Consider the following 16587-nt stretch of genomic DNA (forward strand, 5'->3'; position numbering starts at 1 on the left):
TTTAGTTTGCCCCGGGAGAAAAACTCTCAGTGGGAAAAGTGGGGTGGAACTGGCATGGGACATTATATATCCTTGCCATCAATATAAAAACTTACACAGTTTTGATCTCCTGCTTTTAGATTTTGGGGGAGAAAATATTAAGGAAAACATTTTAGGCTCAGGGTCATAATTGTCTCTAGAAACACATGAGTTCTTTGGAAGGGACCTAGCCAGTGAGAAGAGGCAACTTAGAACACAGTAGAAGCCAGCTATGTCTGCAGAGGAGCTGGTCCTAAGACCAGGAAGTTGCGGTTTTATGGGTCTCTTTCTCCCTCTTAACTAAATATTAATAATGCATGCAATTCACATTTTCTTCCCCAATATCACTATGGGACATAAACATATTGACTATTTTAGACCTATGTACTTTGTGTATGCAGTGACTGACAAAGGATGGAGGGTAAATTGTATTACCTGGGCATTGGGTGGCTCGGCTCACCATGTTGCAGATTCAAGCGACAGGCCCAGCCTTTGACAGAGAGCACATTCCCACCATGTTTTTGTAAGTAAAGAACCAGTTGGAGCAAATGTTTCTTGGTTTTCAGTATTTCCATGCATGGGGTGAAGAGACTGAAATTGGCCTTTAAGATTTATTATGTTTTCCTAATCAGTACTCCTGGAGTTGTACTCCTTATAGGACCGACTTCTCCAGCTGCTTCTCCACCCTTGCATGTCCTCTCCAAGCACTTAGGTGCCAGTCTCACATTGAAGCTTGGTGGTTTGCCTAAAAATTAAGGAAATGTAAACAACAAAAAATTTTACTGTTTGCTTCAAAACAAGACTGGTTTAATTTATACTTTATTTTCTTTGTCATGGTTACTAGGTTTTAGCTTAATTTTAATAGATTTGATTGGTTAGGCAGCAGTTTAAAGCTGAAATTGTAATGGGCTCTCAGAGTTATAAAAAGATGTAGAAATGTTACTTCCAGGGGTGGGCAATGTGGCATGACAGATGATGTTACGCTTGGGACACCCGCATCCCAGATCAGGGTGCCTGGCTCTCCCTGAGTGAGAGTTGTCAGAAATCACTTCAAAACAAATGAAGCTCGGGCCCGGCAGCGTGGCCTAGTGGCTAAAGTCCTCACCTTGAACGCTCCAGGATCCCATATGGACGCCAGTTCTAATCCCGGCAGCTTCACTTCCCAACCAGCTCCCTGCTTGTGGCCTGGGAAAGCGGTCAAGGACGGCCCAAAGCTTTGGGACCATGCACCCCTGTGGGATACCCAGAAGAAGTTCCTGGATCCTGGCTTTGGATCGGCATAGCACCAGCTGTTGTGCTCATTTGGGGAGTGAATCATCGGACAGAAGATCTTCCTTTCTGTCTCTCCTCCTCTCTGTATATCTGACTTTCCAATAAATAAATAAATCTAAAAAAAAAAAAACCCCAAAAAACAAATGAAGCTCATAAAGAGGGGAGCCCTTTATTCCTGCAGTTGAAAGGGTTCTTAGGGTCTTTGCATTGGGCCACTGGGGCACTAGACGGGGCAGGAGAGCCCAGGTACCTTCCAGGCAGGGAGTTTTCCTTATGTTTCTTTGAGACTCTGCAAATCCTTGGGTCAGTGTCAATGTGAGTGACACATTCATTCTTCTTTCTCTTGGCTGATTACTGTTTGCTGTAGACTGGGAGTATACTGTGGTACATTGCAACCTGCGCAAAACTCGACTCTCTCCTTCATAGGAGACAACAACTTCGTAGTTGCTGAGAGAATAAATTCAATGTCTCAGATGAATCTTGTGTCCATCTTTGCCTAAATTTAGAAGAATGTGGAACCCCATCATAGAAATACGGCTTGCCATGGGCTTGAGAATTGCATAGTGCTTAGAAAAAAAGGCTTACCATGGACTAGGCACTTCCACAAGACAAAATGTCTTCTATAATCTTGTGTTCTTTGCCTCATCAAAAAAAAAAAAAAAGAGCAAATAAATAAAAGGCAAATAAATTATAGATTTAAATCTCTCAGTTTTGGAGAACATTACAGTTATATATCCTCATTTCCTTCTCTTCTGCCTCCAATTGGCCATCCTTTAAAAGAAACTGAAAAAAAACTGAATACTTGTTGCAATGTAGAAGATGAATGAATAAAAGGTATCAAGTTGGGCTGGCCAGGTAGCCTAGATGCTGATGTCCTGCTTTGCATGGCTAAAATCCTCTCCTTGAATGAGCCAGGATCCCACTGCGCACTGGTTCTAATCTCGGCAGCCCTGCTTCCCATCCAGCTCCCTGCTTGTGGCCTGGGAAAGCAATCAAGGATGGCCCCAAAGCCTTGAGACCCTGCACCTGTGTGGGAGAGCTGAAGGAAGCTCCTGGCTCCTGGCTTTGGATCGGCGCAGCTCTGGCCATTGTGGCTGCTTGGGGCGTGAATCATTAGATGGAAGATCTCCTTCTCTGTCTCTCCTTCTCTCTGTATATCTAACTTTTAAATAAATCTTCTTTTTTCAAAAAAGTATCAAATTCTGTAGTTTCCATAAAATTTCCCCAGTCTATATTTTCTTTAAACAATTTGTTTATTTTACTTGAAAGTCAGCATTACAGAGAAAGATGAAGGGCTGAGGGCAGTGCAAAGCCGAGAGCCAGAAACTTCTTGTTTCTCCCACCTGGGTGCAGAGACACAAGGACTTGGGCCACCCTTTGCTGCATTCTCAGGCCATCATCAGGAAGCCTGATCACAAGCAGAGCAGCTGGGATATGAACTGGTGCCCATGTGGAATATGGTGCAGTATATGGAGGATTAGCTAGCTATACCACCACCTTCCCTTCCAGCCCATCCTGCCTCCAATTTACCCTTTAAACCATTTCTTTTCGCAAACCAAAGCAAAGTTGCAGTTTAGGTATTTTGATGTACTGGAAAGGGAACTAAAAAGCACTGAAGGCCTAGAACCTAGTTCCTGTTTCTAATCTGGACAGTCTCTCAGTCTGTTTCCTCACTCATAGAACTCATAATAATGGCGCTTTTGGATACAGGGTTTTTGTGAAAATCAAGTGATAGAATGTGGATAAGCATCTGGAGCCTATTTAAATTTTTTTTTTTTTTTTTACACTAAAGAAATACTCCTGACCCTTTTTCTAAGCAGGGAAAATAGTTTTTAAATGCTTATTTTAACTGTGATTTTCCCCAAGAATAGGGTTTCCTGTAACACATTTGTAAGACTTGCAGGCTGATACGTGGTGAATTATGAATTTTTTAAATGTATTTGTTTGAAAGGCGGAGTTTACAAAAAGAGACTGAGAGACATATTGAGATCTCTACCTGTTGGCTTAGTCCTCCGGTTGCCACAGCAGCTGGAGCTGGGCTGATCTGAAGCCAGGAGCCAAGAGCTTCTTCCAGGTCTCCCATGTGGATCTGGCTGCTGCTTTCCCAGGTGCATTGGCAAGTGGGACAGCTGGGACTGTAGCCAGTGCCTATATGGGAGGCCAGGGTTCCAGGAGGTGGCTTTATCCACCATGCAGTAATTCTTTTAAAGCTGGAAGTATCTTGGGGGAGATTTCAAAGCACCCCAAATTTGATAACTGTCTTGGCTACTTTGAAGAAACTTTTTTGATGAAAACTGAAACAAAAAACTCGACCAGACCTAATAGAGTAAAAGCAAGCACAGAATGTGGCCTGGTGCTGGTGTTGTACCTCTGATTCCTGTCCATTCTGAAGGCATCACCATCAGAGAGCTGAATGGCTACCTTGCATTTTTATTGATACTGTCCATCACAGTAATTTGTAGCTCACTGGGAGGGATTTTGTATGGCTGTAGAACGTTTAGTTTGCAAAGACATGAATTTGGGCTTAGGACAGACATGTTAAAGAAGTTAGTGGCTTTCATTGGAAGTGAGGCCGAAAAGAAACCCTAAAATGGAAATGTGAGAAATTTTCAAAAATATGAGAGACTGGGAAAGAAAATTAGAAGTATGGAAAAAAGAAACATCTGGCTTATAAAGATCGTAGGGATTATTTTAAGCATTACTGAGTAGCATTTTCTGAGTGAATAAAACTGAAATTGTTTGTGTTTGTGTATGTGTTTTGTTTTATTTTTTTCAGAGGTAGAAAGAGACATTCAGACGGGGTTGGGGGGTAGGAGAGAGAGAGAGCTAATGAGAGCACGTTCCTATCCCCTGCTTAGCTCCCGCATGCCAGCCCTGGTCAAGTCGGGTCCTGGCTGCAGCCGGGGATCAGGTGACACCATGCCCAAGGAGCACCCAAGATTGTTCCAGAAAAGGGAGAGAGAGAAAAGATGGGATCCAGGAATAACTAAAAGCCAATATATAGGAAAAAAATCAGTCCATGTTTAAAAAGACGGTGTAGAATTTCAGCCATTAGCTTCCAAAGTTTTCCTTATTATTATCAGGTTACCAGCCTAGCATATATAAAAATACAAGCCGAGTAGAGCAGTATTCCTGTCACTCAACCTTGGTGTGTACAGTCAGCGAAGACACAGGGAAACAGTCTGTTCTTACCGAATTCTTCCCGTGAAATCAGCCAGCCTTGTGTTTTATCCGACAGCACTGTTTATAACTATGCTGCTGCCTGTACTTACATGTCAAATTTGAAAACCAGCTTAATTTCAAACTATTGTTCTTAAATCCTAAATCCTTCAACATTTTTGGTTAAGTAATATCCATATTTTATTTGAAACACGTATGTGCACATGTACACACAACTGTGAAGACAGTAGAGCACGTAATTTCTCTGTGCTTTCTGGGAAGATGGTTTCATTGAGTTCTTGTTTCCTGTTTAAAGGATTATGATTTGCTTTTGTAAACTGTGGAATGATGAAGGGCAGAGTAAATATTTCAAATAATCTTCGTGTATGTGTTTTAAAAATCTCATTCTGACAGTTTTTATGGGAGCAGGCTTTCTGAATAGCTGCCTTAAAAATTAAGTGAAAACTCATTAGTGGCAAATTACATGGAATGATTTTAAGCCCCAGGAGACCGACTCTATATACATATTGAATAGTCATTTGTTCCCAGTTTGTTGTAAATATAGCCAATTAAATTCATTATTAAGTAGGAAAACTGAGTTGCATTTGTTGTAGAATTGGCAAAGTGCCCTGAAATTTTAACAATTGACATTTGAAATCATGTGTAATAATTTCGGAACATCTGGCAGCTAATGAGATTATAGATTTTTGATTAGTTTTATCCACTGTTTCATCCCTTTGCTCTTTTTGTTGTGTGTGTCTGAACAGAATTAAGAAGAAGGGGCTTTTACCATCACAGCAGATGAAGAGCCACTGGTGAATCCATCAGGATTTCTGACCTGCTCTCCCAAGAAAAGGTAACTAGATGCTCCTACATGGCGCAGCTGGAAAAAATGCATTGCTTTGAATTAAAATAGGGTTTGAGTTTTCCTACAGGTGAATAGTGGGATTTTTGTTTGTTTGTTTGTTTGGAAATCAGTGAGACAGAGATCTTCCAACTGCTGGTTCATTTCCCAAATGGCAGCAGCAGCAATGGCTGGGTCAGTCCAAAGCCAGGAGCTTAGACACGACCCAGCATGTAGGTAGCAGGGACCCAAGCACTTGAACCGTCACGGGCGTTAGCAGGAAGCTGTATCCGAAGCAGCGAAGCCTGACTGGAACACAGGCACTTCTGACATGGGAAGCAGGTGTGTCACGTGGTGCCTTAGCTGCACCATCGTGTGCCTGTCCCAAAGCTGTTTTTCATTTACAGTATCTGAGTAAAATTTCAAATTTTATGTGTAACTCTGAGAATGATCTCATTACTGTGAAATAGCAGTGAATTTAAGAGTCTGTGTTTCTTGATATAAAAACTGATAAATGATCTCTTCCCTCCCTAATTTGTTAAAATTGCAGGAAGACAGTAGAAGTAGACTTCTTCAGTCTTCTACCGTCTTTCTGCAGCTTGGTCTGAGGATTGGTCTGCAGGTATAGTCTTACGTTTCTTTCCACCTCCATTTCCCCTAGCTCCTGTTTTCTTCTCTCCCTATGCAGTACTGACCCCAGGGAAGATCCTCAGCAAGACTGTAAATAGACAGGAGTTCTTCAGGTGCCTTTTCTCATGTGTATTCTCAGATCATTACAAAAATAGCAGCCTCCATTAATGGCATATCTCACATGTACATGTGCGTTTGCTATTTGAAAAGGATAATGGTCATATTTTACATAATATAAAAAAGAAAAGCTCCTGGAGGAATTTTAATTTTTTTTTTTTTAAGATCCTGCTCCTGAAAGCATGAGGGAGCATACAAGTTAAGATGTGGTTTAAGGTGAGTCACTGAGGGCCAAAACTAAACAGACCCCACACAGGAAAGTCCGAAGGAGTTGGTGTCTTTGTAATTGATCAGTGTAGGCAGTTAGGCAAAGATTGGGAGGAGTTTTAGGTAACTCTAACAAAATTGTAAATATTTCGTACAACATGGATGTATATTCATCCTTAGAAGATGTTCACTGTTACCAAATCGAAAAGTGAAATTCAGGGAAAAAAATGGCATTTCTGTGTAAATGTTCAGAAGAACAAGGATCTGGGTGGTTTATGCAGTCTGCACCTTCAGTTTTGCCACTTAAAAAATTGTTATGTAGGGCTCAACTGGCTAATCCTCCACCTCCAAGCACCAGGATCCCATATGGGTGCTGGTTCGTATCCTGGCTACTCTACTTCCTATCCACCTCCCTGCTTGTGGGCTGGAAAAGCAGTAGAGGATGGGCCAAGGACCATGTACCCATGTTTGAGACCAAGAGGAAGCTCCTGGCTTCAGCTCAGCTCTGGCCATTGCGGCCATTTGCAGAGTGAGCCAGCAGACTGAAGATCTTTCTCTTTGTTTCTCCTTCTCTCTGTAAATCTACCTTTCCAACAAAAATAAATAAATCTTTTAAAAATATATATATTCTGAGCTAGAGGTGAAGGGCTTGCAGTACAGAGGCCCTTGATGATCATCAAAAGCATCACAGCAGGTGATATTCAGGCAGGTGCCAAAGAAGAAAGAAAGGCTTTCCTGTATGGTGGCCAGCCCCTGGCAGTCGAGGGCTTTAGAGAGAAGACAGGAAGAAACATATTTGGCACAACGCCAAAGAATTCTTAAGGCCTCAGTGTTTTAATGAAATTTGTTCTGTGCATGGGGAATATCCATGGCGGAAAAAAAGATAATAGATGATCTTCTTGGACTACAATTATGACTTACGCTTTTTTGAATACTATATTGATAGAAAGATAAATGTTATACTAGGAAGTAAATAACTAGAGGCAACCAAGAAGAGGAGTCACAGACTGCACAGTGTGTAGGGACCAGACAGACAGGGATTAAAGTGGGTGAGGTGGACCTCAGAAACCGTCCAGTCCATGAGCAGTCTAGAGGGGCAGCCCCTTCCCAGTGCCAGCTGACTGTAGGCCCAGAATTGATTCATTCAGCAAACATTGATTCATTAATAACCTACAGGCTGTATCCTTTTGTAAGCAGTGGGATAAATTAGTAAATCAAAAGGATAAAATCTTAGATATTTTTGAATTGTCACTTGCTTTTAATGAAAAATTAGAATTACGTGTATTTATCATTACTACATACTGTTTTCAAATACATATATACTGCAGAATGGGCAAATTGAGCTGTGTAAATAAACATGACCTCATATACTTAATATTTTTGGTACTAAGGGTTATTAAAGATCTGTTCTCAGCAATTTTCAATTTTATATAAAGTTAAAATTTCATATGCAGTCACCATGTTGCTCGGTAGATCACTTGAGTGCATTTGTCTAACTCAAGATTTGTTTAAAATGTTTATTTTCATTCGCTTGAAAGGAAGGCTAACAGAAAGCAAGCACTGGGTCACTCCCTGATTGCAGCAGTGGGAAGCTGGGTTGAAGGCAGAACCCAGATACTCTGATATGGAATGTGGCCATCTTCAGTGGGATGTGTCTGAGCCGCTGTGCCAAACCCCTGCCTCTCAATCAAGATTTCAAATTAAATTTATCATCAAACAACAGATCCATCTTAAATCTTTAGAAACACTTGCACATTACTTTATCACCTTTTCTGCTATTTTTTTTCTCTATGTCTATTGAAATTTTGTTTTCTCTTTTCAAGGTATTTGCTGTTATGACCATTTGTTTTCTTGAGGGAGATTCATATGTAGTTTCATACATATAAAGAAAAAGGGTCTGTGCCACGGGCAGTGATGGTGTCACATCTGGGCAGTTTCCAGTTGCTGCACTTCCCATCTGGCTGCTTGTTAGTGTGCCTGAAAGGGAAGCAGAGGACACTGATATTTTTGGTCCCTGCACCTACGAAGGTGACCTGGAGGAAGCTCCTGGCTCCTGGCTCAGCTCTGGATATTGTGGCCATTTGGGGAGTGAACCAAAGGGTGGAAAGTGTCTGTCTCTCTTTCCCTCTGTCTATCCCACCCCCTTTCAGTAATTCTTTCAAGTGAATAAATATTTTAAAATAAAAACCAAAGGAAACAAAGACTTAGCAACTGATATGCTTTGTGAAATGAGTAGCTGTGTGGATTAAACCTTTGAGAAGATCATTATTTCTCATCGCTAGGGTCCCTGTTGTCGCTATCCTTATCATTCCTAATTTTGCACCTGTTTGTCAGCCCGTCGGTTCTCACACTGTTCTCCCTCTGCTGGATTGCTGGTGTGTTCATTGCAGGTCATGAGATATCCCGCTAGAGGGAGCACTGTCACTGAAAGGCCAGCTGATGACAGCCCTCATGCCTAGTGCAGGCTCTGCCAGGAGGCAAAGGGAGAGGTGTGGTTAGAGGAGCTAGAAGGGGATATGAACAAAGGCTTGTGTTGTAGGAGGGTATGAAGAAACCAAAGCCAACACATTCAGAGATTCTGAACTTCTTACTACTCACATGACTTCCAGCCTTTGACTTGATAATGGAGAATCCTGTAACCAACTCTGCAATTGACACAGATAAATACACTGTAGTTATTGGTTTTCAAGTTTCTTAAAATGTTTTATTGGACCCTATGTTTTATCCCAAAACACAGAGTCTTTTGTGGGGTTTTGCAACTTCTAAGGGTTTAGGGCAATTTGAGCTTTTCAGGGTTTTTTTGTTGTTGTTGTTCTGTTCTGTTTTGTTTTTTATTTATTTATTTTTTTTACAGTTAAACTAGATCTAAAGATGGGAAATAGCAACTTTTGGAGGAAAGGGGGTACATTGTTATGCCTTTGAGCAGAGCTTTTTACCAGTGAATGTGCTATGCAAAAAAAATCCTTTGTATAAAGACAGACCTTGTTACCCTTGGCACCTCCTGGGAACATCCCTAAATTTGGATGGTGAAGTAAGATCATATTTTAAATACATCCTTGGAAGGGCTAAAATGTTCCGCATTTGGCAGCATTTCACTTCTGACAACCTAGTTCTCGAGCTACATACCGTCTCATTGGTGGTGACGACTTTCTCCGTAAGAGCAGTCAGATGAATTAAAATATTTGCCCCACTTCCTACGTTTTTGTCCTTAGCAAAATCATTAATATGTTGTAAGCACCCTGGGACAGGCAGTAAGGAACTGTTGGGTCCGTTGAGTCCCCTTTATTCACACCTTTATAAAATGTCTGTTGAAAGATTCAGGTAGGTAGTGCCGCTCCTCAGCAGTGTGAGATGTCCTGAGGTGTACACTGGCAGAAGCACTGACTGCTCTCATAAAAAGGCACACTACTGCCAGGTTCAGGACAAAATAAAACCTTATATTGACTGAGCATGAATTGTCCTGGCTATTTCCATGTATTTCAGTGTAGGAGGGGGAGTATTTAGGTACGAGATCATCCATTTTTTTTATTATGGCATTGTTGATAAAATGGAGTTGTTCTGTTGTAGTCTTGTTTATAGACAATGTTCTTTATATAAGAAACATTGTTTACAGCCCAGCAAAGTAGCTTAGTGGCTAAAGTCCCTTCCTTCATGCACCAGGATCCCATATGGGTGCCGGTTTGTATTCCAGCTGCTCCACTTCCCATCCAGCTCCCTGCCTGAGTTCTGGGAAAGCAAGAGAGGATGGCCCAAAGCCTTGGGGCCCTGCACCCACATGGGAGACCCAGAAGAAGCTCCAGGCTCCTGATATGCTCAGTTCCAGTTATTATAGCTGATGGAAGATCTTTCTCTGTCTCTGCTTGACTCTGCAAATCTGACTTTCCAATAAAAAAACTAAATCTTTAGAAAAATAAACATTATTTAAATGCTGCCCAAGTCTGAATACTAGGTGCTTTTTTGTAAGATTTTTTTTTTTTAATTGAAAAGTCAGATTTATAAAGACAAGGAGAGAAAGATTTTCCATCCTCTGGTTCACTCCTCAAGTGGCCCCAACAACTGGAGCTGAGGTGATCTGAAGGCAGGAGCCAGGAGCTTCTTCCGAGTCTCCAGTGTGGGTGCAGGGTCCCAAGGCTTTGTGTCATCCTCTGCTGCTTTCCCATCCTAAGGAGTTGGATGGGAAGTGGAGCAGCTGGGATCTGAACTGGTGCCTCCATGGGCTCCTGGTGCATTCAAAGCAAGGACTTTAGCCACTAGGCTATCATGCTGGGCCCACTAGGTATAGTTCTTTAGCTTCCATTTTTCACTTTTGTTCATGATACATTTCAGCTATGAGGAAACCCAAAACAACTTGGGATATCAGAATAGGCAGTTGCTAGTAGGACTTTTTATAGCTGTAAATAGTAAAATTGATCCCAGCTGCAGCGAAAAAAAAGATTTGTTGGGCAGATGCCAGCAGTTTGTGTGTCGGACTCTCTGTCCCCTGTTCTTTTCAGTTTGGTAGTAAACTTCCTCAGTAAAGGCTGAACTGAATTGCTCAGTTCGACCTGACTTATTTTGTGTTCAGCTTTGTTCTCAGTGCTTTCTTTTCTTTTCTTTTTTTTTTTTTTAAGATTTATTTATTTTATTACCAAGTCAGATGTACAGAGAGGAGGAGAGACAGAGAGGAAGATCTTCCATCCAATGATTCACTCCCCAAGTGACTGCAACGGCAGGTGCTACGCCAGTCTGAAGCTGGGAACCAGGAACTTCTTTCAGGTGTCCCACACGGGTGCAGGGTCCCAAAGCTTTGAGCCGTCCTTGACTGCTTTCCCAGGCCACAGGCAGGGAGCTGGATGGGAAGTGGAGCTGCTGGGATTAGAACCGGCATCTATATGGGATCCCAGAGTGTTCAAGGCGAGGACTTTATCTGCTAGGCCACGGCGCTAGGCCCTCTCAGTGTTTTCCGTGTATCTTTTTATGTAATGCTCAGAAGCAGTGCAGCCTTACTCCGTTTTACAGATTAGGAAACAGAAGTGTTGGCAGATTAGGTAACTTGCCCAAGGTTGCACAGCTTATAAATGGAAGAGTCCATATCGGGACCCATCAATAGCAAGATTGGCTTCAGAGCCCTTCCTTATGTCCTCCACATGGAATTGTAAACAGTTCAACTCCTGCACAATTTTGACTACTGAAATGATGCAGTGAGGGATGTCCCGCCATGCCTAGCACCTGGCAGGTACTCAATAATTGACAACCGCTACTAGTAACCGCTTCCTGTAATAGCTGTCATTAGTGCTAAGAGAATGCTTAGTGTGTTTTCATCTTAAGCCTCGGTTACTTTTTATTAAAGCATCCAAAAAGTTGGAGACCTGAAACAAAAATGAGAGAAATGGAAGTGTTAGATCAGTCTCCCCAAGTGGCAATCATATTAGTAAACGTTACTCACGTGCAGAAGGAGGGAAATGAGCATATGTGTTGGGGCAAGCATGTCCTTCATGCTTGTCATCCTGTTTTCATTTTCAGCCCGTCCTTTCACATAGCAGAGGAACTGGGAGTTGGGTATCTATGTGAGTGCGTAGCCTAAAGTTATTTTTCCACTGATTTTTTTTTTTTTATAAACACATATTGACATGCCATGCAGGTGGCAGAGATCCGGCTACCGGAGGCATCGCCTGTTGCTGCCTAGGGTGTGTGTCAGCAGGCAGCTGGAGACCTTCATAGAACCGTTGCGCATCCTCCTAACTGTATCTCTGAAAGTCTGCTAATAGCTAATACACGGTAAATGCCATATAAATCGCTCTGGCAGTATATTGTTTAGGGAATAAGGACAACAAGACAAAGCCTGTACAGGTTGAGCACAGCAATTTTTTTTTAAAACTGATTTATTTTTATTGGAAAGGCAGATATATAGAGAGGAGGAAAGACAGAGAAAGATCTTCTGTCTGCTGATTCATTCCCCAGGTGGCCACAATGGCCAGAGCTGTGCCAATCCAAAACCAGGAGTCAGGAGCCAGGAGCTTCTTCCGGATCTCCCATGTGGGTGCGGGGGTCCAAGGTGAAGACTTTAGCTACGAGGCTTATTGCACCAGGCCCCCTTTCTTAAAGACTATTTTCTAGTCTCTGGTCAGTTGACTCTGTGGAGTTATCACCTGCAGATCTGGATGGCCACTTGCATTTTAAAACTATTGGAGGCATCTCTTTAAACTTTCCAGACTTGGATGCATTTGACACAGTTATTTCTACATCTCTTAGAAATTCTTACATATGTGTACAAGCTTTTAGATTTAAAAACAAAAACAACCACTCTTCATCAGAACCTGGTGTTACAGGGGCTCAAACATTTCCTTATTAATATTTTACCACTATTTAAACATTTGTATGCTTCTGCAAGTTGAGCTTTATTCTATCAGCAAAATAGCCACCTCTGTCAGATGTTTTGAGATTAAAAAAAAAAAATACAGGTGGGCCCAACATGGTAGCCTAGTGGTTAAAGTCCTCACCTTGCATGCACTGGGATCCCATATGGCTATGAGTTCTGATCTTGCTGCCCCTTCCCATCCAGCCTCCTGCTTGTGGTCTGGGAAAGCAGTCGAGGATGGCCCAAAGCCTTGGGACCCTGCACCTGCGTGGGAGACTTGGAAGAAGTTCCTGGTTTCTGATCAGCTCAGCTCCGGCCATTGGGGGCTACTTGGGGAGTGACACAGTGGATGGGAGACCTTTCCTTCTACCTCTCCTCTCTCTAGATCTGGCTTTCCAATAAAAATTTTTAAATTTTTAAAAAAGAAGAAAACGCCCCCAGGTAATGAAGCCCCTGGATGTGTAGTCAGAGAAGACTGCAGGAAAGCAGTTCCTGCTAGTCACAGGACTGGTGTTACTGCAGGCTGAAACCTGAGGCTCAGAATCACTGTTTCTGCCTCAGCCTTCACTTTTTCACACCAGCCTTAGATAAAGAGTAATAATAGCAACACTTACTGAAAGTGCTTCGTGTGGTCTGCTACTGTTTCAACTCCTTTGAATGCTTTCCTTCATTGGGTAGCCTTTGATTTGACCATCTTCAGTGCATCTCTCCAGCCCAAACTGTTGTGTTGTCTGTGCTGGAGCGGAAGTGTTGGGGCAGCGTTCAGTGAAGAAAATCGGACCGAATACCGTTTCTTCTAAACACGTCTTCTAGGGCTTCATACATTCCCCCTAAGCCTTGGATGAGCAAAAGAGGGAGAGCCTTAGCAACTTTCATTTAAAAGGAATCATATTTTCAAATGGCAAGATTTTTTATTTTGGGGGTGAATGAATCACTTCCAGGATCAATGGAGGTGGAAATACAGGAACTCTGGGTAGTTAGTGTCTGTGAAACAAGTAAGTGGGATTAAGGATCGCCTGTTTGTTTCTTCTTGACACTGATTTCCTCTTCCCTAGCTGGGGGCCAAGTCCCCGGGCCCAAACTTGAGACCTCCAGTTGTGGGCGCCAAGACGCGCACCGCGTGCGCATGGCTTCGGGGTATCACCTGGGTGTCACCTGGGTGGCTTTTCCACGCCGGCCCGTGGTTTTCCTGTGTCCCAGCCGTCCGCTCGGCGGCGGGTTTCCCATTCATGCTTTTTGACAACTGTGTGGCTGCCCGGGAGCTGAGAGCGCAGCGCTCGAGGTCCCAGGTCCTCGCCCCGAGACCCAGCCCCAGGCGAGAGGGCCGGACGACGTAGTGGACGGTGCCCCGGGGCCAGCCGGCCGGCTCCTCCATAGGTGGCTGCGTTTCCGACTTGGCCCTGGCTCCACTCCGGGGGCTTGACGTGCAAACTTCGCCGGAGCGAGCAGAGAGGGAGGGACCGGCGAGGGGGAGGAGGCGGCGGGAGGCGCCTCCGCTTAAGGGAGCCGGTCGGGCGCCGCCGCTCGGACGGACGCGCGGACGGAAGGAAGGAGCGGGGCCGGCGGCCTGGCCCGGGGATGCGAGCTGCCGCGGGGTAGGCGGCTCGGGGACCGGCGGCGGGAGGCTCGGGCCTCCCCACGGGCTGCCGCGGCGGGGCGCGAGGCGGGGACGCAGGCGGCCCCGGAGCCGGCCTTCACGCCGGGCGCCGTGGGCAGGGGACCCAGCGTCGCGGTGGCGGGCTCCCGGCGGCCCCAACTCTCCGTCGCGCGCGGGTCGCGGGAGACGAAAGCGAAAGCGAGCCGGAGCCGCGGACTTTGCGCCGGGGGCGGGGGGCGGCCCGGGAGGAGGCGCCGGGGGCCGGGCAGCCGGGGGGCGCTGTCAGCGCGCCCCACCCGGCCTGCGGGCCGCGCGTGCCGCCGGAACTCCTCGGCGCCTCCTTAAAAGCGGCCCCCGCGCGACTCTTTTCCCCCTTTTTGTTACATTGCAGGAGCGGAAAGAATGTCGGAGCGGGCCGCGGATGACGTCAGGGGGGAGCCGCGCCGCGCGGCGGGCGGAGCAGCGGCCGCCCGGCAGCAGCAGCAGCAGCAGCAGCCGCCTCTGCAGCCTCCGCAGCCCCAGCGGCAGCAGCCGCCGCCACGGCGCCTGCGGCCGGAGGACGGCGGCCCCGGCGCCGCCTCCACCTCGGCCGCCGCAATGGCGACGGTTGGCGAACGCAGGCCCTTGCCCAGTCCTGAAGCGATGCTGGGGCAGTCGTGGAATCTGTGGGTCGAGGCTTCCAAACTTCCAGGGAAAGATGGTAAGTGTCCACGCCCTCCTGGTTCCCCAGAGCCTCCCCTTCCCCTCATCCCCGTGCTGCCCTCCATCACCCGCGCCCGCGCTGCGACCCGCCCCCCGGGGGTCAGGGATGCTGTTGCTCGCTGGGTTGCGGAACGCGGAGGTGCCCACACCTACCCCGTGCGTGCGTGAGCGTGCGTCACACTCCCGGCCACTGACCTGCCTCTCCCCTCCTCCCGTGTGTGTGTATCTCCTAGGGACGGAATTGGAAGAAAGTTTCAAGGAGTTTGGGAAAAACCGCGAAGTCATGGGGCTCTGCCGGGAAGGTGAGTGCAGCCCCAATGGTGGAGTTGGTGCGACCAGGGGCAAGTGTTCTTGGCCTGGCCAGGGCGGAGAACTTGTGCCCACCTTCCCCGGTCTCCCTAGGAGGATGCTGCCCGAGGCGGGGGAGGGGAGGCAGTGAGTCTGGAAAGTTGGGCTTCCGGGGGCTTCCTGTCCCGGAACTGTTGGAGCAGAGCCCTGCCATACAGGCCTGGTGAGGTGCAGCCAGCGCAGCCTTCTGGGTTATGAGTCGCCGGGAGCAGCAGACAGTTCAACCTACATCCCTTCAGGTCTGACCACCTTGCGGAGAACAGGAGTGCCGAGGAAATTCTCTGCTCCGGGAAACATCTCCACCAATGCTTGTGGTGTTGGTATTCAATGCAGGAGCCTTGCCACTCCATACTGACTTCTGGCAGTGAATTTTGCATTTGGAAAATGTTAACCCCAGGTCTCATGCAGCCCCATTTCTGAGGGATTTAAGGTACAGATTTTAGGATGTTCCAGAAGGATCATCACAGGTGATCCAGAAGGATCGTCAGTCTTGATGTGACCTGCCAGAATTCTTTTCCGTGAAATAAGGCTTTATTGCCTGCAGCTGGTTATTGGTTAGTTTCAAATTGTTTGGTCAAGCCATACTCCAGGGAAGGAGATACCTGCAGCTGCAGGGATGCCTCCAGATGGGAATCGGGTCAGGTGTCAAGAATTTTCTCTGCGGAGTCCGTGTTTGCCATCTGATGGCTGCACCACACCTGTGTTTAGGAAGGACAAGGCTTTGAGTGAGGTTTGGTGTCCCAGAGAGCGTATGGTCTTGTACCGTTGGATTTCTCACCTGGAGACACGCAGTGTGATGAGATTTTTATCCACAGCTCATGTAGGTACAGCTTTGGCAGCTTGGAAGGTGGCTCACTGTTACTATTGGCAAGTTTTCCTCTTGTTTTTAGCACCTGCCCTTTGGTACTCAAAGTGGCCGTGGCCTCCTAGCGCTGGGAGAAGGGTAGCACCAGTGGTGTGTGAGAGCTTCCAACCGGAGCAGGTCCTGTGGAGACAGTTAGTTGACTTTAAGAGTTGCTGTTTGAGGGCAGTGGAAGGAGAGGGAGAGCACAGGATTTGTGGGTGATGTTGCAATAGGAAAAATCAGTTGTTAGTCCGGTTTTCGTGTTGAATTGGCTGTTCGCCTGGGCTTAAAAAATTAAGATCACTAGGTGGCAACTGTCATAGGAAATAGAGTTTTAGAGGCCCTAACCCACTCTTGTTTTTAGTTTTCTGGCTTTGGGTGTGGATGCATTTTCCGTAAGGGTTTCAGATTCTGTGAAAACAGGATTTTTTTTTTTTTTTTGGTAATTCCAGTGTAGGGTGATTAAATGTATTAATGTTAGACTGGGTGCTATATATGGATAAAGAGACCAG

The 16587-nt window shown here is 45.7% G+C and overlaps 1 protein-coding gene across 1 annotated transcript in view; it reads left to right on the plus strand.

The window, feature by feature from the left end:
- The first annotated feature begins 2745 nt into the window (after positions 1-2745).
- Positions 2746-16587, plus strand: part of ATXN7 (ataxin 7) — a 107388-nt gene continuing 93546 nt past the window's right edge. The window contains exons 1-3 of the mRNA XM_040994768.1: positions 2746-5305; positions 14573-14881; positions 15117-15185. Of these exons, the coding sequence (XP_040850702.1) occupies positions 14584-14881; positions 15117-15185 (367 nt within the window). The 5' untranslated portion in view covers positions 2746-5305; positions 14573-14583. The remainder of the gene's footprint in view (positions 5306-14572; positions 14882-15116; positions 15186-16587) is intronic.

Source organism: Ochotona curzoniae, unplaced genomic scaffold (assembly GCF_017591425.1).
Source record: "Ochotona curzoniae isolate NIBS_2020 unplaced genomic scaffold, NIBS_Ocur_1.0 contig_908, whole genome shotgun sequence".
In the NCBI taxonomy this organism is placed as follows: domain Eukaryota; kingdom Metazoa; phylum Chordata; class Mammalia; order Lagomorpha; family Ochotonidae; genus Ochotona; species Ochotona curzoniae.